This window comes from Xenopus tropicalis, chromosome 2, assembly GCF_000004195.4.
Source record: "Xenopus tropicalis strain Nigerian chromosome 2, UCB_Xtro_10.0, whole genome shotgun sequence".
NCBI lineage: Eukaryota > Metazoa > Chordata > Amphibia > Anura > Pipidae > Xenopus > Xenopus tropicalis.
The window spans coordinates 93,250,802-93,272,834 of NC_030678.2; the positions used below are offsets into that span (position 1 = coordinate 93,250,802).

At 36.1% G+C, this 22,033-nt stretch overlaps 1 protein-coding gene across 2 annotated transcripts; it reads left to right on the top strand.

The window, feature by feature from the left end:
• The first annotated feature begins 561 nt into the window (after positions 1-561).
• On the top strand, positions 562-20,169 carry nle1 (notchless homolog 1). 2 transcript variants are annotated; one of them, XM_031896121.1, is made up of 13 exons: positions 562-698; positions 1,584-1,720; positions 3,637-3,854; positions 5,859-5,938; positions 7,305-7,381; positions 7,629-7,726; positions 8,571-8,763; positions 9,800-9,935; positions 10,927-10,973; positions 15,457-15,659; positions 16,664-16,823; positions 18,975-19,045; positions 19,195-20,169. In XM_031896121.1, exons 1-13 carry the CDS (start codon positions 623-625, stop codon positions 19,205-19,207), a joined length of 1,509 nt encoding a protein of 502 aa, XP_031751981.1. In that variant the 5' UTR covers positions 562-622; the 3' UTR covers positions 19,208-20,169.
• Positions 20,170-22,033: the final 1,864 nt, after the last annotated feature.

Here is a 22,033-nt window from a genome sequence, read left to right on the forward strand (position 1 = left end):
TACCTTTTTCATGCTTGTGTTGCTCCCCAACTCTTTTTACATTTGAATGTTGCTCACGGGTAAAAAAGGTTGGGGATCTCTGCACAAAGCCATACAAATTTACTATTTTTACAAATGTTAAAAAATACTCCAGTATACAATACCATCCTATCTCATTTTAACGCAAGTAAAGAAGACTTATATAGCAGTTTAGGTTTTTTTGTGTCACTACCCAACAGGCAATTTAGGTAGTAAATACATGTACTATTTACAGTATTTATGTGCAAATTATTAGCGTGAGTAAATGCAGATAGATACATGTGCAGCAAACGGCATCATATGGTATAAATATAAGCAACGTGGCCATCTACAGTCACAAAAAGACCGTACTAGGTTAGCACACTGCGTTCCAAGGGAGGCAGTTCGGTGAAATAAATAATATAAACGGTACAGAACTGTGCGTGCCACAATGGGAGAATACACAGGGAAGCACAGGCTGCCTCAAATCAGGCACAAGAGGAATGTTACGCATGCGTGCATCCACAAGCGGTAAGGCTAACTGGAAAGGCCTATTGGCTGTATGCAGAGTATCGCGCAGAATGATGATGTCATCCACTTCCGCACATGTGCCTGCTGTAAACACATGTCGGCATTTTTTTTTTGCGACTGGAGTAAGACTGCCTTTCTGAACGTAGTGCCAGGACCGGACACACAGGCAAGTGTGTGCTGAAATGCTGCAATACTGCATGCGCTATTTGTGTAACAAAGCAATGCAAAAGACTGAAGTCTGTTCATCTTGGCTGTTTCTAAAGTTAGGATTATATATGATGCATCAAGTTACATCTGGTAGCGAAAGAGTAAAAGGCAAAAAATTATTTGATTTTTATTGGACATCTTGTATGACATTATGTTACATTTTTTAATAGCGTATTTTTTATTCACCTGCTGCTTTTGGTTGTGGAACCCTGGTCTGGTTTTCATAGGGATGAATTTCTCTTCACACTAAAGGATGACATGAAATAAGGTCTCGAAAAGGCCTGGGAGTGAATCATTATCTCCATCATGAAATGGGGTTGGTTGACAGCTCTGGGTAACTGACAAGACTTCTAATAAGGAAATCTACATATCATTCATAAGCTTTATGGCACTGCTACCTAAGAATAAAATCAGCCCTTCAACCCTAATGACAAGAGTATACTCTTTTCACTGGTACCAACCAATCAATACTTTTTAATTTGGTATATAGTCTTGCCCTGGTAATTTTTTTGTAGCTATTTTATAACATTTATTAACACTGCAAGTTTTATTGAAAGAGTATTCTGGATCCTAATTGCACAGATGGGGATTATTATTTTATATAGTTTCAGAAAGGGTTTGGGTACCTTTTCAGCAACAGAGAAAATACAGGGTTATTGTGTTGATTCAGGGACTGGTCCAATTGCCATCTTGTAGTAGGATATTTTTGGCTAGAAATAGTCAATTTGTACCTAATTTCCATCATTATATTATAAAATAAAACTCATTGAGCATGTGTCGGTTTGTCTTAGTGTGGGCAATATCAGAATATTAATTTATTTAAAATGTATTACTTTTTTTTATTGCAGAAATGAATGAGGACGTGGGGAGACTTTTAATTCAATTTAAAGATGAAAATGGAGAGGTTTTGGGATCCCCCTTTGATGTTCCTGTGGATATAACATCAGATAAACTGCAGTTAGTGTGCAATGCCCTTTTACAGGAGGTAGTTTTGTTGTTAAATTATTTTTTGTTTTTGTTTATACTGTGTAAAATACACTCTTCATTTAACTAAAGAGAAAATCTCAGTGTGTGTATTTAGTATTGCCTAAGTGAACTGCATCACAGGTTGTGTTTAGTTTATTAGTGAAGTATAATAATGGAGAGATGTGGTGCTCATGCACTGAAAACAGCATTTAGGTGGAATGTTCACTACTATATTAAATCTTAGAAGTATGTAGATACTGATATTTTAAGACAGTTTGCTTGTCTCTAGCCTTACATTTAAAATGATAACTAGTTTCCAGGGCCAGTCACACCAAAGGACCTGAAAGCAAATTATACTGATATTTAGATTATTCCTTGGATACTGTGGTAAGGACTTGAGCAACCACAATTCATATGGAAAGATAATTGTACATTTTCCTTTTCGGTTTAACATGTAAGTTATGAATTTTAACATGTAGCCTTTTGATTTTGCCTTTTGGTCAACATCTTATAAATGGTGCAAAAATACCATTTTGAGAAATTTTTACTGTTAGTTGTCATTAAAAACTTATATTAAATATTTTTTAATATGATGTTGACATCAGTATAATAAGACACTGTACAATAACTTATTTTGTTACTTTTTTTTTAAGTAGTTGCCATGGCACCTTTAAAAGTCAGAATAAAAGATCAATAGGTATGTCCTGAAAAGAAAGATAAGCAATTAGAAATAAAAATACAGATAAAATATAACCCTTGTGGTCAATCTGTTTCAAGTTTTCAGGGTCAGTGGCCCCAACAACTAGATCACTTTTTGGTTTACAAATAGAATTTCTAATAATGAAAAATAATACAAAGTATGTAATGAAGACCAATTGAAAATTAGCTTTAAAAGGGCCTTCTATAACATACTTTAATGTAAAAGGGTGACACAACACCACCCTTTGTTTTTAACTTATTGCCACCCCTAAAAGCTCCTGTCCCCCTGCACTTTGCAAGAGAGCAGATGCCATCTTCAGCTGTGTCAGATCCAGATTCTAGCTCCTTGGCTAGACAACATAAGTGCTCATATTCCTACCTGGCAGTGATTGCCACTATGTTATAGAATGTCCTATTATTAGCAGCATTTCAATTGGTCTTCATTTTTATTTTGTTTTTTAATTATTTGCTGCCTTCTTTTGCCTCTTTCAAGCATTCAAGTAGCCTCTGCAAGACTACAATTGTATTGTTATTGTCAATTGTTATCACTTGTCTTTCTATTCAGGGGCACTCTTTTTCATATTACAGTCTCCTATTTTAAAGGACAAGGAAAGGCTAAGTCACTTGGGGGTGCCAAAATGTTAGGCACCCCCAAGTGACTTAAATCGCTTACCTTGTACCCCGGGCTGGTGCCCCTAATAGGAGAAAACAGCACCAGCCCGGGGTACCTGTCGAGAGCGCTTTCTCCTTCCTACTCATGCTGCAGCCAATTGTCCCGGACAAATGCATGCGCAGTAGAGTGAAAAGACGACTTCTCTGTTAAAGTTCGGCTTTTCACTCTACTGTGCATGCGCGCGCGATCGATCAGGAAGGAGGAAGCGATTGCTGCTACCCCGGGCTGGTGCTGTTTTCTCTGTACAGGGGCACCAGCCCGGGGTAGAAGGTAAGCGATTAAAGTCACTTGGGGGTGCCTAACATTTTGGCACCCCCAAGTGACTTTGCCTTTCCTTCTCCTTTAACACCTGCCTAATTGCTAGGGTTGATTGAACAATCACAACCTGAAATTTTAAACTGCAAAGCTGCTGGATAAAGAGCTGAATAATTCAAGCCACAAAAATAATTGTATTGTCTTAGTATATCATTATGCTAAAAGTTAATTTAAATGTGAATAATCGCTTTAATATAGGTTAATATTTTATAATTAAACTATTGCATGCTTTTTAATTTTGTTATTAGGAGGAGCCTGTGCCTTTGGCCTTTTTTGTCCATGATTTGGAAATAGTAACTTCACTGGATAAGACATTGGAGAAACAATCAGTTGAAACTGAAAAGGTGATAGACATAATCTATCAGCCGCAAGCTGTATTCAAAGTTCGTGCTGTTACACGATGCACCAGCTCATTGGAGGGACACACTGAGGCTGTCATTTCAGTAGCCTTCAGCCCAACTGGAAAGTAAGCTTATTGTCCATGCTATAAATGTGGTTATCTTGTTGTAGGTGACAGCTAGCCAAATTAATTGATTTGGCATCAAAACAATAAATAATTATCTTCACCTGAATATTACAGTTCTAGTTACCCTAATCTTTCATGTGCTTTTAAGGTCCTGAAATCAATTAATATTGTACTCAGCAACTCTTAGGGGCAGATTTACTAATCCATGAATCCGAATCCCCAAAGGGAAAAAATCGTATTGGAAACGAAAATTTTGCGAATTTTTCGTCGCCATCGCGACTTTATCGTATGTTGCACGACTTTTTCGTATTGAGCGATAGTAAACGGCGGAAAAACAATCTGATTTTTTTTGCGACGTCGACGAAAAAGTCGCAGAAAATATACGAAAAAATTGCAACGGCGACGAAAAAGTTGCAAAAATACCGATCATTACGAAAAAAACGCGTTTGGACGCTTTCGGTCCCTTCGTGGATTAGTAAATCTGCCCCTTACAGTGCACATCTTCAGGATATCGTCATAGGCATTTGGCATATTTGGTATGGCATCTCTTAGCTGGAAACCCAGTATCCAGAAAGCTCTGAAATACTGGAAAGCAATCTCTCATAGTCTGTTTTATGCTAATAAAACAATTTCATTTTTCTCTTTAGTAGTAAAGCAGAGTCTTGTACTTGATAGTTCCTACACTGCATAAATTCATATAGGTGGCTCAACAATCCTATTAAGTTTATATAATGTTTAATTTTTTTAAATTAAACTTAATGTATCTTGATCCACAGAAAAAGGTATGGTGACTTACAGAAATAAATCCTTTTTATGTTTTGTAAACTCAGTTATGCTTATATAAATAGTTGATTGAACATCATTTTCATTTTAACCATAGATAGAGTTTGTAGCCAAATGTTTGGTGTTTATAGGATTGTCTGCATTAAAAATTAAACAATCGTGAGCCAAGCACAATGAAGAAGCAACCTTTGTCAGGGTGCCTGTACTGAATATGTACTTTATATTTTTGTTTGAATGTTTGTTTTTCTGTTTGTTGCTTTTATTTTGCCATGGAAAGCATATTTAAATCCATAAATCATAAATCACTTTCATATTTTAAATTTTATTTTGCGTTATCATTTTACAGGCAGATTATGCTACCTTTAAACAGTGGTTGCTATCTATAGGTTTTGAGGCACTGCTCCTTTGTGGTGTAGGACAAGAAATTGCTATACTCTATCTGCAAAAACTGACCTACTTACATGTAGTGCTTTATGTTGTAAAGAAAATGTGGTTCTACGCACAAATCTATACCAATGTTACCTCTAGTACTGTGCATATTGCATCTTCATTCTAAAGACAAGTTTGTGCAAACACTACTAAGTGGTGGGTCAGGCTTAATTTTAACCACTTAAATGGGGGTCTAGATACAAAGGTGTGCATTCTTTAACAGCAAGTGACATTTATGATTACCTTCAGTGGGAAGCAACCAATAGTTCCACGGCATTTTCATCACCGCAGTATCATAGCAGTAATGACAGTAATAATGGAGAGATTTGAAACTATAGAACAGGTGTATTCCCAGCAGTTCCGTACTTCCCTCGTTCATTAACACTTTAAGTCAGAAAAATGTTTTAACAAATTACCACATTTAACACAAGATGTTGTCGGAAATCTAGGACAAGTCTAAACATCATCTGCCATATTAAATGCATCTAAGATTGCTGATAAAGGTATGATTTTAGCCCACAAGAATGTCAAAGTTTTACAGCTTAGTGCAGCTAAGAAGTTACTAAGTAGTTAAAATGTAATGATTTGGAGAGAACTGTGTTAATACCCAAGATATTATTTTTTTAAATGAGCTTTTTGTTACCATTTAGTTTAGTTTGCCATAGCGCTTTATTATTTGCATATTTCAGTGTGAAGAAACCAGCAGAGACACTAATTTCATGACAACAGTATAATCAAAAGCTAAATGTGCTGTAGGCCATAGGTGAGTAAATTTCTTTTTCTTTATGACAGGTACTTGGCAAGTGGTTCTGGGGACACAACAGTCCGCTTTTGGGATCTCAACACAGAAACTCCACATTTCACATCTAAAGGTGAAGGACACCAAGATGATATATTGGTCTTCATTTTTTCTGAGTCTAGGGGGCTGATTTACTAAGACACGATTTCGAATCCGAATTGGAAAAATTCCGATTGGAAACTAACATTTTGCGACTTTTTTGGTAATTTTGTACGATTTTTGCGTAAAAACGCGAGTTTTTCGTAGCCATTACGAAAGTTGTGCAAAGTCGTGATTTTTTCGTAGCGTTAACACTTGCGCGCAAAGTCGCGCCTTTTTCGTAGCGTTAAAACTTAAAAGGCGAGACGTTTCGCGCAAGTTTTAATGCTACGAAAAAATCGCGACTTTGCGCAACTTTCGTAATGGCTACGAAAAACTCGCGTTTTTACGCAAAAATCGTAAAGACACCGAAAAATTCGCAAAATTACCGATCATTACGAAAAAAACGCAATTGGACGCATTCGGCCCGTTCGTGGGTTAGTAAATGTGCCCCTAGGTGATATAGGCATTGTTGGTAGTATGGAATACCTGATCTAGGCCGAACTGAGCTGTCTTCACTTTGTTACAGCTCTTTGCAGATTTGTGCCACAATGCAAACTGGAACCCAAGACACGATGGCCATAGTAATGCTGACTTGTTGCCTAAATACAGCAGTTAATGCTTTTTTATATCACGTAAGAAAAACAGTGGCAAGAAAACGTAAAATAATTTAATCTCATAAAGTTGCATTTACTGTTGTAAATATTCTTCCAATTTAGTAACCTGTGTCAAAAGTGAAAATACTGTTGCTACAAAACATAATTTACATTTGTATTATTTTTTTTTAGTTCTTGGTATGACCTTTTCTAATAGATTTGAATGGGTATGTTTAGAAAAAAAAAAACATTTATGTAACAGCATATATTTTTTTCTACATTATATTGCAGGGTTTAAACCCTGTTGTGCCAAGTAACCAAACACGTGGCAGCAGAATATGTGGCACTAAACTTTATCCTGACTGGTGCAGCCTGCTGTCTAGCAAAAACTGCATGAATGAGCAGAGGGGAGAAAAGAACTTGTGTATTAAAAAAGGGCTTTAAAAAATGGCTTTGCCAGGCATTGCAGAGTCTCTAAAATATATTTAAGGAGAATGGATTTTCTAATTTTAGTTTTTGTAACTTTCCCTTCAAATGGGCTTTAAAATAATAGAGATATGTATGCCTTTTATGAAATATGAGGGTAACAGGGAACTTAGGATTTGGCTTCAATTGAATCCTACTAAATGTGCTAAGTTTTAACTAAACCAAAACCTTTATTTGGTGCACTGCTAATTAAACAAAAATCACATTTGTTATTATTTTATTTATAAAGTGTCTAGCATTTTCTTTGATATGTTGCATTTTTTTCCTTTTAAACCACAGGGCACACACACTGGATTCTCAGTATTGCTTGGTCTCCAGATGGCAGAAAACTTGCCTCAGGATGTAAAAATAGTCAGGTTTGTTTATTCCTATTTTGCTATATTACTGCATGGTTTGGGGCGGAGCAGGCTGGTGTTTGTTCCTGTGTTTATGTATGAAACACAAGCACATTTATTCCTTTTGATGTGACCACTGTTTATATGAAATTTGACTGCACCCAGGCCCTGTTTTCCTTGTGTGTGTGTTACTGTTAATAGAAATATTATCTATTTTTATTATAAGACAAATTGTGTTTATTATTATTATTATTTTTTTGTTTTTAAGATCTTCATTTGGGACCCAAACACAGGGAAGCAGATTGGCAAGCCATTAACGGGGCACTCAAAGTGGATTACATGGCTGTGTTGGGAACCTCTCCACCTGTAAGTTTCTACTGTTTGTATTCCTATTCAGTTGGGCAGATATTTGTACATCTGCTCAAATTTATGGATTGTCAAATAGCATTCATCAGATCAAGATTGTATTATTTAAAAGTGATGGCTCTGCTGCTTTTATGAAAAATCTGGAGAAAATTATGCCATGTGTCTTGACAGCCTTGATCCTGATTCCATCTGCTCCAGTCAAATTAATTTGAGTGTTGCACTAGGGAAGAATGATACTTATAAATGTAGTATTAGTGAATTAATTAAGTATAACTAATACAGGTATGGGATCCCTTATCCGGAAACCCATTATCCAGAAAGCTCCGAATTACGGAAAGCCCATCTCCCATTGACTCCATTTTAATCAAATAATTCAGAATTTTAAAGCTGATTTCCTTTTTCTTTGTAGTAATAAAACAGTACCTTGTAATTGATCCCAACTAAGATATAATTAATCCTTATTGGATGCAAAACAATCCTATTGGGTTTAATTAATGTTTTATTGATTTTTTAGTAGACTTTAGGTATGGAGGTCCAAATTACGGAAAGACCCCTTATCCAGAATACCCTTGGTCCAGAGCATTCTGGATAATGGATCCTATACCTGTACAATGTGAAAATAATTGTTTTCTGATATTTCTCCATTGGCTATGTTTTGCGCAAATAATAACTTTAGTATGTGTTTATAGCTGTCTTTATAGTTGTAAATCACAACTAGGTCTAAACTGCTGGGGTGGAGAATGTTCTCTCTGGGGTATGTTAAAGAGGAGGACTATGAAGGCATATTACTAAGTTTGTTGCTGGTTTTTAAATTATTATATTGTTTCTCGGCCTTTCTTTCTAGGAACCCAGAGTGCCGGTACCTTGCGAGTGCCTCCAAAGACTGTACTATCCGTATCTGGGATACTGTTATGGGCCAATGTCAGAAGATCCTTACCAGCCACACTCAGTCAGTTACAGCAGTAAAATGGGGTGGTGATGGACTCCTTTATTCTTCCTCACAGGACAGAACAATAAAAGCCTGGAGAGCCCAGGATGTAAGTTTGCCAGAAAGTGTGTTTTATACCCCCCAAACCCCTCACATAACTTAGAACAAAGTTACAGGTATATGAAAAATAGTTGCTTTGATACATCTGTTCGGGGACTACCGCATTGTGGGTTAATACAAATGTCAGAGATCCCCAGGCTAAATACTGTGCAAGACTCTGTTTACACTGTTTGCTTCTTTTAATAATAATCCTATGCAGTTAAATTACTTAAATTTCTTCTGTTAGAAGTCTAGGTTTCCTTATAGTTCATCTCTGTACCATTCACTTTTCTAGCCTCTGTCATATATGTATAACTTTACTTACCATATATAGCACTACTATATTTAACATTGAGCACTGCAACTCTTCTAACCTCTTAATCTTCTCAGCGCACACAGTGCCTTTGTTGTCTCATTTATAACAATTATGAGGACTCTGCCACAAATTGTTACTAATAGAAATAATCTGGGCTTGCTCTCTTTAAGACTGTAGCTGAGATCCAGCAGATGAGTCATGTGGCTGGATGGTTTTCTTGAAATAACAAGCACATAGTCAGACATAAACCCCTCAAATTAAGGTGGCCATGCACACACCAATATTGGCAAAAGCCTTTGATAATGGTTGTCTTGACGATTGGCAGGCCGGAAAATTTTGATTGCATCTTAACATAAGAAATCGTTCAAATTGTTTCTACTTGCATATCTTGTGATTCAGCTCTTAAAGTGATACTGACACAAAAAAATACTTTTCAAAATATTAATGTACATAAAAAGTTACCTATAGGTCATGTTGATCATTTTTCATAGATAGGGCTGCTTTTGTAAGTAATTGTTTCTTGAGGTTCCTAAACCTGACTGTTCTGCCAACCTGACTGTCCCTTCTCAGCCTGTCAGTTATAGCTTCTAATGCTAATGGCCTACTGTTGCACAAGTATGGCATAAGGAAGTACCAATGGTCACAAGAAAGATTGTACAACTCTAAAATCAATCCACATTAAATATATCTCTTTCTGTAACTGCTGCATAAATATATCTTTTTATTGCAGGGAGTCCTTTGCAGAACATTGCAAGGCCACGCACACTGGGTTAATACAATGGCACTCAGTACAGACTATGTTCTCCGCACAGGGGCTTTTAATCCAGCTGATGCTTCTGTAAATCCCCAGGACATGAGTGGTTCCCGTAAGTACTTCCAGCGCAACCTGTTTTACCCATGATCAACAAAACAATAAAATCTCCTTTTGTTGTAAAAAATTTGAGATTTTGACTCTTGATTCAGACCTGTAAGACTTTCTCTTTGACCTTATTTTGTTTACTCATGGTCTCTTTGACAAAGATGGTAAAGCTTTCATCTCCAGAACTCAAAAACAGGGGTTATTTTCAGGATATCCTTACAGGTGCTATTCTACATGGGTGGGGAAGGCTAGTCAATCTGTTTGAGCATATTCCTAACAACTCTCATCCACTAATAATAACAAAATATTCAAATAAGTGTTTTAATGGTTGCAAATATATGTAAGAATTATCAAGGAAATTACAAAATGTATGCATGCCAATATAAATGCTTAAATGAGATGTAATAATCCCAAATATAAAATTTAATATGAACATTTAATACATTAATTACACATTTTTCAGAGAAATTTTGGAAATTGCAGTCTTGACTGGAGAGGAGCTGACCACTGCAGCATTTTTTCAGTAGTCCATATAGTCAGCACCGGCAGTGCAGAGAATTGCAAAGGAGTGCAAGATACTGCTTTAAATAGCAATTACATTTCCAAATAGAACATTTTATTGATTTTAACGTGTAAAGAAAAGTTTCTTAACAATGAAATTTGCTTATACAAAATGTAGTTGGCTTTACAACCCCCTGCTATTTTTATAGATTTTTTTATACTACACATTTTCCCAGAAACCTGTTCAGAAAAGGAAAAAGGGGCAAGGAGATGCATTTTTAACCCATCTTCTAGGAAAACCAAAAAGGCAGCAGTTATAGAAAAGTACTGAAACAATAACAAATCTACACACTGCTTGTGAGAACTGTTCATGTGTTATCTTTGCATGGTTTATTTCAATATATTTTGAACTGTACAATAGATAGATGGGTAAACTAGTTGTATTAAAAGGTTTATTTTATCTTTAAACTTTTTTTCTCTGTGTTTTCCAATATAAGTGGAAGATTTGAAGGAGAAAGCCTTGAAAAGATACAATGAAGTCCGGGTAAGTCTCTAATCAGCAAATAGCTTTACTTTACCCTTTGTGCTAAAGGGCTCTTGAGTAAATGTTTTTCTATAAAGACAAACGTCAAAGGCAGTTGTCATGGCTAAATTCAAACCTATACATAATACAGAGGTAACTACCACGTTAAACAGTAAAACAGCTCTGTCTTGTTACTTAAATTTTGCTTGTTTTGGTCTAAAACAAACAAACATGCCACTGTTCTAGCAAATGAGAAACTGTAGGAGCCAACATTAAAGGAACAGTAACACCAAAAAATGAAAGTGTATAAAAGTAACTAAAATATAATGTGCTGCTGCCCTGCACTGGTAAAAGTTGTGTGTTTGCCTCAAAAAGTCCACTATAATTTATATAAATAAGCTGCTATGTAGCCATGGAGGCAGCCATTCAAAGGAGAAAAGGCACAGTCACATAGCAGATAACAGATAAAGCACTATTGTATTCTACAGAACTTATCTGTTATCTGCTATGTAACCTGTGCCTTTTCTCCTTTTTTCCAGCTTGAATGGCTGCCCCCATGGCTACACAGCAGCTTATTATATAAATTATAGTAGTGTTACTGTAGCAAACACACCAGTTTTACCAGGGCAGGGCAACAGTGCATTAAATTTTTATTACTTTAAAGCTCTTTCATTTTTTGGTGTTACTGTTCCTTTAAGAATGGAATAATTCGTTGTTGAACCCTTAAGGATTTGAGTCGTAACACAAGGGCAATTTATCTCCCCAACCATGAGAATTTAATTTAAGAAAAATCTATGGTCTGTTCTCTGCTTATGACACACATAAACAATAATTGCCCCAAAACACAAATGTCTGTGTTTTCAGATATGCAAAGTAAGCTGTTGAATGTATTAAAGAGTATTAGACTAGAATTTTCTGATCATTTCTAGATGAAATCCTACTTCACTGAAGGTGGTTAAATATACTTAAAATAGTCCTCTGTCTGGAGGAGCACGTTACACAACAATACATATCCCTTCCTTTGACCGTGTGGAGGGAAATTGTATTTAAATGTTAAAAAAAAAAAAAACTCACATGCATTTTTTTACAAATTTCCTAATGCTTGTGTATTAAACTCCTAGGCTAAATTTTAATGGATGCATTTCATTAAGTGACCAGCACAGCTTAGTGCACTTGCCTTATATTTAAATGCACAATTCTTTAGGGTGCTGTTATTTTAATGATAACTTATAGACCTTAAAAAAATGTGCAGTAATATTTAATGTTATTGAAACTTTAAAGGGACAGTATACCCCTTTCTTAAATATGCGTGGTATGAATATGGCTAATGCTATACACTTTTTTTTGCCTTTTGTTCTAATAATGAAAAATCTATGGCATTGCTATTTCTTGAATTAAACACAGTTATCTACCTTGCAGGGACTAAATATGGATGTTTACCTTGTTTAGCTCAAGAAAAAACTATAGCTTTTTTGTGATTAAAACAAACGAATTTCGGACTTCAAGAACTACAAGTTGGAAAAATTTGTATTAAATGCGAAATTTCGGATTGCATCGTGGTCGTACGAAAATATTGTGGTACGATCTGACTGTTACGAAATTTTCGTATCCGAACGATTGTAAACGGTGCGAAAAACTTTCTGACTTTGAGCCTACGGTGCATGTTTTCGAAAACCTCTCATAGGACTCAATGGCAGTCTGCAGCTCCAACCTGGCCAAAGGAAAGTCACGATACTGAAGCTTGAATGAATTCCGAAACTTTTGTACTTGTTGCGACAATATGATTTTGTCGCACAAATTGTCACAAAGCACGAAAAAGTTGCAGAAAAAATATTAATTTCGGACTCAATCGTACTTAAATAATTAGGCCCCATAGAATGAGTTGTCAAAGACCAAGTTTCATCACTGGCCAACATAATTGTAAAGTAAAAAACAAGGGATGCATTTTGCAGAGAGTTAAGAGGCAGTTCATAGGAGAGTAAAGGTGGCCATACACGCACCGATATTATCGTACGAAACCTCGTTTCGTACGATAATCGGTGCGTGTATGGCATGTCGGCGAGTCGACCGATATCGCAGGCCGATCGGACCAGTTTGAAAATTTTGATCGGGCGCCATAGAAGGCGCCTGACCAAAATTCTCCCTTCAGAGCTGAATCGGCAGAAGGAGGTATAAATCCTATTGTTTCTACCTCCTTACCTGCCGATTCAGCCCTGAATGGTGTGTGGCGGATCTTACGATGTTTCGTGCGACCGATGGTCGTACGAAACATCGTCAGATCGCCACGTGTATGGCCACCTTTACACAAAAGCTCTATTCAATCATATAGGATTCTCTGGCAAACTGCCTGTTTACCTTTTGATAAATATGCCCACTAATTGGTAATTTTTTGCTAAATGATTTCTGTATACATGTGTTTTCAAATACTTAGCTGTTTGTCTGTATACTTTGCTATTTGCTTGGATAGGATTAAGTGATCTGAGAAGCTTTGATTATTAGAACATACTGTACTGCTTTGAAGTGGATTACTGGATTGCTGATGGATAATGCACTGTAGGTAATGATATTAATTAACTGCCTTTTGCATTCCTCTCTAAGTGCTGGATACAATTGGATTCAAAATAAAGAGTTATAAAGTAGTATTTACTAACAAAGGGCTAATGTGCCCAGAGTTGCTATTGGATACTGTCCTTGTGCATCCCAGCTTAGTATAAATGAGTTCTTCCACCCCAGATTACTTCATTGCTAGATGCTGTAACTGTATGGTGATGATTATTTTTTATCCCATATGCATAAAATAGATTAGGTTTGCCCTGGTGTGCTAACAAATAATGTATTGACTAGTAAATGCTGCCTGCTGATTAACCTAGCATCAAGCTCTGTACCCTTTTTATATTTTCCCATCAGTTTTTTAGCGTGACTATATGACTGGGTAAATATGAACCATATAAACACATTGTATAAGGAGTAGTATATATATAGTCCACAACCCTGTTACTTCTTTTTTGCTTAGTCCTTCCTTTGTCTTGCACTTCTTTTATCAAATCTACAAAATAGGACAATGGAACGGAAGTATAGTCCAGAAAGGTAGACAATGTAGTGTGGCAGTAGTCTTCAAAAGGGACTGAAGGAATTAACTAAGCGGCACTAGAGATTTTAGTACGTTTATGCACAAGCTTTGCTTGACCTAACAACAAAAAATAAAACATTTTGTTTTGGAATACATAGTTAGCTAGAGAGCCTTGTCATATGACGCAAGGGTTGCATCAAATACTAATATGAGACATCATTTTCTGTTCTACAAAAGATTAAATCTACAGCATATGTTACACGAGAAAGCTCATAACAGGAAGGTTCTGAATTTCTTTTTCGAGTCCTAAGGTATAGTCCAAATTTCAATCTAGCCAAAGAAATCAACATAAAATACAGTTGTGGTGCATACCTAGTTAATAGCATGCTACTACATCCTCTTCCCTATGCTTTTGCAAGTACTAATTGACAAGTCAGGCACATATTCATTTGTATATCGGTTTCTGGCAACCCTTCACTCCTGGCTGGTCATAACTTGTCATGAACACACACATTCCCTGAATAGGAGAGTGATTTCCATATGTGCGGCACAGCCAGCCTGAAACAATGTAATGCCAGTTATGAGCCCGATCATTACCATGTCTAATTATGAAAATGGAATGGAATAATATTATTGATTTGACTGGATATTCCTCAGTGAAGAGAAAGGGAAAAACATTATGAGAATGCTCCCTGATATGTTCAGAAGCCAGAATGTGTTTACATAATTAGTATCTCAGTACCATACTAATGCTTACTAATCATGCAAACTGTTCTTGATTATGAAATGTGAATCTGGTGTTTATGAGTACTATTAAATTGTAATAGGTTCATCTGATGCTACAGGGCTGATGAATTACTCCTGATGCAAATTTAACAGGTTTCTTAGCTGCCATTTAACCAGAATCTGAAATAATTACTTGTGTGTATTGTGACTTTTATACTTTTTTGCAGAAAAAGGGGGTCTATTGATCTATCTCTTGATCTATATGATTTTCATTATATATGAATTATATAATGATGCTGTGTCTATTAGTGAAGGTTAACTACATGGCATTTTAGTCCTAAAATTTATACCTAAATGTAAATAATACTTTACATGGCTAAGCATGACACTTACATTTGTGGAGTACATTATCTTTTTTTTTTCTGTTTCGTAAAACATATAATCAATTAAAAGAAAGTTATGTACCATCTATGTCACAGAGGAATTCTGTGACAAAATTCTTTCATACAGGTTATGGGGGTTATCCTCACAAGGTACAACAGGGGGTATATTTCTGATATGGAGAAAATGTCACATTCTGATGATCCAGTTGATCTGTTACTGTTAAACATCAGGTTCAAAAGTCTGCCTTGGTCTTTTATTTAATTTTAAAGGATTTCTTTTATCTGGAATTTCAGTTACTAATAAAGCTTCACTTTTCTTACACAGGGCCAAGGTCCTGAGAGACTGGTGTCAGGATCTGATGACTTCACGCTGTTTCTTTGGGCCCCAGCAGAGGAAAAAAAACCCTTACAGAGGATGACAGGACATCAAGCCCTGATCAATGAAGTTCTCTTTTCTCCTGACACAAGAATCATTGCAAGTGCATCTTTTGACAAATCGGTTAAGCTTTGGGATGGTAAGACTGGAAAGTAAGTCAATAATTTATGCAATAATAGAGCTGTGGTATATTTAATATATTTCAGAAATTAATAGATTTTGAACTATACTCTTACTATAAATAATTGCTCCTTACTGCTGTAAACAGTTAGTGTTATTTACAGTCCAAAGTAAATGTATCACACAATCCAAACAGTTGTATTAGACTGGTAATTTCTAATCTTCATCAGACCATAACTTAAGTGATAAATGTATGTGTTGTATAAATTTACACCTTTTCTAGCAACAGGTTAAGATCTGAATAGAAAGCAATAATTATTTTTTTATTTTGGACTATGGAGTTACTGTTTTCTCTACAGGAAAATATAAGGGTTAAAAAGTCTAAAGCAGCAGTTCTCAACCTGTGGGTCGGGACCCCTTTGGGGCTCGAACGACCCATTCACAGGGGTCGCCTAAGACCATTGGAATACACATATTTTCGATGGTCTTAGGAATAATTTTATGGTTGGGGTCACCACAACATAAGGAACTGTATTAAAGTGTCACGCCATTAGGAAGGTTGAGAACCACTGGTCTAAAGTAACATAAAACATATACAAATACATACATTACCCCCTCCCCTGACTTCCTTTGAGCATGCTACTTTTAAAATTTTTGGTTGGTTTTTAGAAAAACAGCCTCCTTCGACTCATCCCAACTGAACCATCCAGAATTATTGTTATTATTATCCTAACATAATAAGTAAAAGTCTGCAAAGGTGGAGGCCATAGGTTTGCTAAGATGGAAATATTTGGGGAAATTAGCCATAGGATTCCATGTCATAAGGTATATGCAGTCAATTTTAAATTCCTTTGTTCAGATTCAGGTTTCTGTAATTGTATCATCACCCATTTTATGTATTTACTGTTTCAGACTTGAGGACGCCAGCTTGTATTAATATATATTACAACTGATTTTTTAAGCATATATTTGACTAAAAATATGAAGCCAAAAGTTTTATTACTCGTTAATAACATTTTTTTTCCCTGCTTTCTAGATTCTTGGCATCCTTGCGAGGCCATGTCTCAGCAGTTTATCAGATTGCCTGGTCGGCAGACAGCAGACTGTTGGTCAGCGGAAGCAGTGATAGTACACTTAAAGTTTGGGATTCAAAGACCAAGAAACTTTTGGTAGACCTCCCAGGCCATGCAGATGAGGTATGCTTATTTTTATTTTTTTTTTTAAATTTCATGAAGCATGTTTGGCAAGTCTAATGATAAGTCATAGAGGCAGAGCAGGCAATATATGAATGACAGATGAGATTTTTAAATGCCTTTTAAAATGGGTATGGATATGTTAATAAAAAAAAGGAATTTGGGTTTCATGTTAAATTTAAAAAGAACTTTTATTATACAGCTTTATATGAGTGACAGGTCCCCTTTAAGCAAGTTCTGGTTTCATATATACACTGGTAATTGCATGAATGCTAAGGGGCAATTACCAGTGCAAAAAATCGTCCTTGAAGAGTGAAATAACACTCAAAACTCAGCGCTTATTGGTAATAGTCAATTAAATAAAGTCTCCAATGCGATGAAAAATGTGAACTTGTGCTGCTTCCTCTTGATAAAGAGCTCCCCTTCGGATGAGCCTCAAAATATGTGTACAGAATGTTGATAGAAGCGCATGTAAAAATAAAAACAATATATAGTGCAAACGAGTAAAAACAGAAAGTATCGATAAATCGGGTGAGAGCTTTAGTTGAACACCACCTTAAATGTGACCCAAGCTCTATATATGTACAAACTGCTCACCAGAATAACGTATCAGAACGCATGTAAACAAAACCCCCACTGGGCTTTTGATTGAAGTGAGATCCAATTCCACGTTGTATATAGAATAGAAAATGAGGCAAATATAGTGTAAAACTATTTAATAAGTAAAAAGCCCTGCGCTCTGCAGGCTACTTACAGTACAGCAGTAGTGTATAAGTAAAAACAATCGGAGTGTCCTCCAAAGCTCAACGCGTTTCACGTGTTTAACTACACGCTTCCTCAGGAGCAATAAATCAAATGTGCAAAATCGCATCCCCATAATCTCAATTTAAAGACTTATAATTAAGGTAGAGATGGAACAGCCGGAGTAATTGAATTTCAGACTTTAAAAAGTACGAGTGGGAAAAAATTGTATTGGATCCAAAAAAAATTTCGGATTGCACCGTGGTCATATGAAAATATCGTGATACTATCCAAAAGTTCCAAAATTTTCGTATCTGAACAATCTGAAACGGCGTGATAAAAATTTCTGACTTTGATCCTTCAGTGCATGATTTTGGAAGCCTCCCATAAGACTCAATGGCACTCTGCAGCTCCAACCTGGCCCAAGGAAAGTCACGATACCGAAGCTTGAATGAATTCCAAGAGTTTTGTACTTGTTGCGACAAATACGATTTTGTCGTGCAAATTAACGAAAATATCGCTACGCACAGTTCTAAAAAAAAAAAAAAAAAAAAAAAATAAAAATTTTTAGTATTCGAACTCAATCGTACATTGATGAATGAGCCCCTAAGAATGTTAGTGCGTGCTGCTGAGTTTCTCTCCTAATCCTAAAACTGTTTTTTCTTCAGTACAGACCGAATTCCCTGACCCACATAACCATACCATATAAAGTATTTCCTAAAAATCACTATACAACCCTACATTAAAAAGCATTTGCAGGCTTTTTTGCATTGTCTAAAGCAGTAGTTATTACATTTTTATATTGATTTCATTAGAGTACATTTCAATATATTAAAATATGTTATTAAATATGTAAATTCTTAGTTTTTTTTTATATTTTGTTAAGGCAAAATTTAATTATAAGAAATATCTTTTCATCATACACAAATAATACAATAGATCTTAAATTACAGTTACTAATTCATGTAAAAATATTCTAAACAGAAAGATCCCCAAACAGTATAAACATTGTAATATTCTAGAATGAAAATGCACAGATAAGCTAGACCCTTGCATGCTTTGGAGTGGAGAAAAAAACCCTCCGTTTCAGCCTACGGCTGTGTTTATTGGTGACTGTGAAAGATTTACCAGTGTCAGCACTGGTACCCAAAAGAACAAAATGACCCATGCAATGTACTGGTAATAATTTTAGACACAACACAAGGGGGCATTGGCAGGCCACATTTTCCAAACTTTATTATTGGTATTTTTGTGGGGCTCACTACTTTACAAATATCTAACTAATCATTTACAAGTTTTGGTCATTTAAATATCCTGAAAGTTATCCTCTGTATAGCAAGGTTTAGTATTTTAGCACTCCTCTATTTTAGTTTATTAAAATTTAGTCTTTATTAAATATGCTCTTATTTGTAGGTATATTCTGTTGACTGGAGCCCTGATGGACAGAGAGTAGCCAGTGGAGGAAAGGATAAGTGCCTAAGGATGTAAGTTTTCCTACTACAAAACTGTGACATACTATAGACACTCTTAATACCATAATTTACTGTCTGCATAATTTAGATTTCTGTATTCAATTGCACAAATATGAATTAAGCAATTAGCATTATTGGATTATATTTTCTTTCCTGTACAGATGGAGGAAGTGAGGAAGCAACAAGAAAATATCACCAGAAGTACACAGATTCCACAGACGCCACAGATTCACTGTTCCCATACTGTATGAGGTTGGCGGATCCTGTGCATGGTCCATTCCAACACGACCCAAAAAAACTATATTTTCATAAATACATACCATTTTATATTTTACCCTTGCAGGCCAATTTAGCAAGATCTAAGATGTCCGTTACCTGCAGTATGTGTGTAAAAAATATATTTTATTTATATAATGGGCTCTTTTGAAAAAGGTGGACTTATGAACAATAAAACCATACATTTCACTGACAATTTAATACACATTTTTTCCTAACAAAAATATGCAAAGCCTTAAAGGAGAAGGAAAGGCAAAGTCACTTGGGGGTGTCAAAATATTAGGCACCCCCAAGTGACTTAAATCGCCTACCTTTTACCCCGGACTGGTTCCCCTGTTCGGAGAGAACAGCACCAGCCCGGGGTAGCTGCAGCGCCTCCTCCTTCCTGTTCGCTCGCACGTGCATGCGCAGTAGAGTGAAAAAGATGAAATTTAACAGAGAAGTCGGCTTTTCACTCTACTGCCCATGTGCCTGTCGTGGGGCCCCGGCAAAATGAAGGAGGAAGCGCTCACTCGCAGGTACCCCTGGCTGGTGCTGTTTTCTCCTAACAGGGGCACCAGCCCAGGGTACAAGGTAAGGGATTAAAGTCACTTGGGGGTGCCTAACATTTTGGCACCCCCAAGTGACTTAGCCTTTCCTTGTCCTTTAAAGGCAAAGGAAAAGTATAAGGTATAGTTACTGTAAAGTTTAGTTGTATTTCTTGATTTTTGGTTTATTTATTTTGTTCTGCAGCTGTCCAGTTTGGAATTTCTATGGCTGGTTGCTAGGGCCCTAGTAACTTTAGAAATCAGGCCGCAGAAGTCAGAGGGCCTATCCTGCTTATCTTTCATACTAAGCAATAAAATGTTGTTGAACCTCAACAGCCAGGTAGTGTTTTTAATTGCAAGATGAAAATTGGAATTTTCGAATGATAATAATTAAAAATAAAAAAAGAAATTGAAGAACAAATTAAGGGTTGCTAAGGATAGGTCACTTTATGGCACTCTAATTTAAATTTCCTCTTTAACTGAAAAGCTTTCTGTAGAGATGGTTTAACTGTGCCCATTGAAGCATAATTGTAAATTAATTCCTGTAACAGTGGGATCCTTCACAGCATTAGCCATACCCAAAACTAATATATCTTAATTAATATATTCCTTCACCCAAATATGGAAAAAAACAACCCTTTTTTATGAAGTTGTAGATATATTTTCTTAGAAAATAGATGTGTAGTTGAGCAGAGAAGAAAAGTGTTGAGAGAGAATGTGTTAGTAATACAGAGAAAGGAGGTTTTTCCTTAATAACACTATTCAGTACATTGTTCTACAATTTGCTTTAAGCTTAGTGTATTTAAGAGTCATATATTTTAACCTTTATATTTAATAAGGGGGAACATTCTTTTACAATAATGACCAACTGGGATAAATCTGCATTTTCTTTGAATCTGGGGCCCCCCAAAATGTATTTTTACCTCCCCAGCCATTGATTAATAGCTTAAATACTATTATCTATTTTAATATATCCTTCATTTAATCTCATTTAATTTTGAAACTATTATGTAATTATATTGTGTAGTTTGGGTGTCGTCTCCTCTTTTACTTACTGTTTTGAGGGGCATAGTAATTGGTATTAGCAGTATATAAGACAGAAATTGGCCTGCCCTATTTTATACTTTATACTGGGGAAGTTGTGTTACTTGCATGAATAATTACACCTTGTACCCAGGGTTAGACTCAGGGGTGCAGAGACCACCGGGGCTGCCGCCCCATGGGCCCTGCAGGTGCCCCCACTGGCCAACACGTCAGGGGAGGAATGATCAGTCAGGGGAGCACTGGCAGAGGTCGGGTCTTGTCCCAGTGGCCCAGTCCGACCCTGCTTGTACCAAAATGCCTGTTACTTGCCATTTCCTGAGAAGATGCAAAGTGCAAGGCACACAAATACAAGGAAGCCCAGGGTTGTGGAATTGTTACTCCAAGGGGCCCATTAAAGCACGATGACCACGATTAGAAAAAATTCATATTTTCGTACTTTTCCTACTGTTAACGATAATATTGTAATATATGTACGACTTTTTCATGATACATTCGTTATTCAGCGAAAAAGTCATACTTTTTGCAACGACTACAAAGCTTTCGTTATTCATTCAAGCTTTGGTATCATGACTATCTTTTTGCCAGGTTGGAGCTGCAGAGTGCCATTGAGTCCTATGGAAAGCTTCCAAAATCATGCATTAAAGTTATAAAGTCAGAAAGGTTTTTGCATCGTTTACGATCATTTGGATATGAAAATTGAATAACTTTCAGATTGTAACCACAGTATTTTTGTACGTCCAAGAAATGAATTTTTTATGACGTTTTCGAACATCAGAAATTATCGTGGTTACTCCGAATCTTTTCCAATCGTACTTTTAACGATCTGAAATTTGTGCTTTAATGAATGGGGCCCCATAGTGTTTGAATTTTACGCATTTTTTTTTACATGTTTCAGGTGTCACGACCAACACTGTACTAGAAATTATACATTTTGCTCTCACAGACTAAAAAAAAAAAAAAGATCTTGTGATTTACTCCGACTGACCATTAATTGCACTTGCAGTGGCAAATTACGCAGAAGTACTGATGCTACACTATTTTGTAGCTGCTATTATGCTGGAATTTAGAAAAAAAAAAAAACTGCATAAAAATATGGCTAATTGCACTAACTACATGAAAGAACGATTTGAAAGCCACCCTGGTAAATGTAACA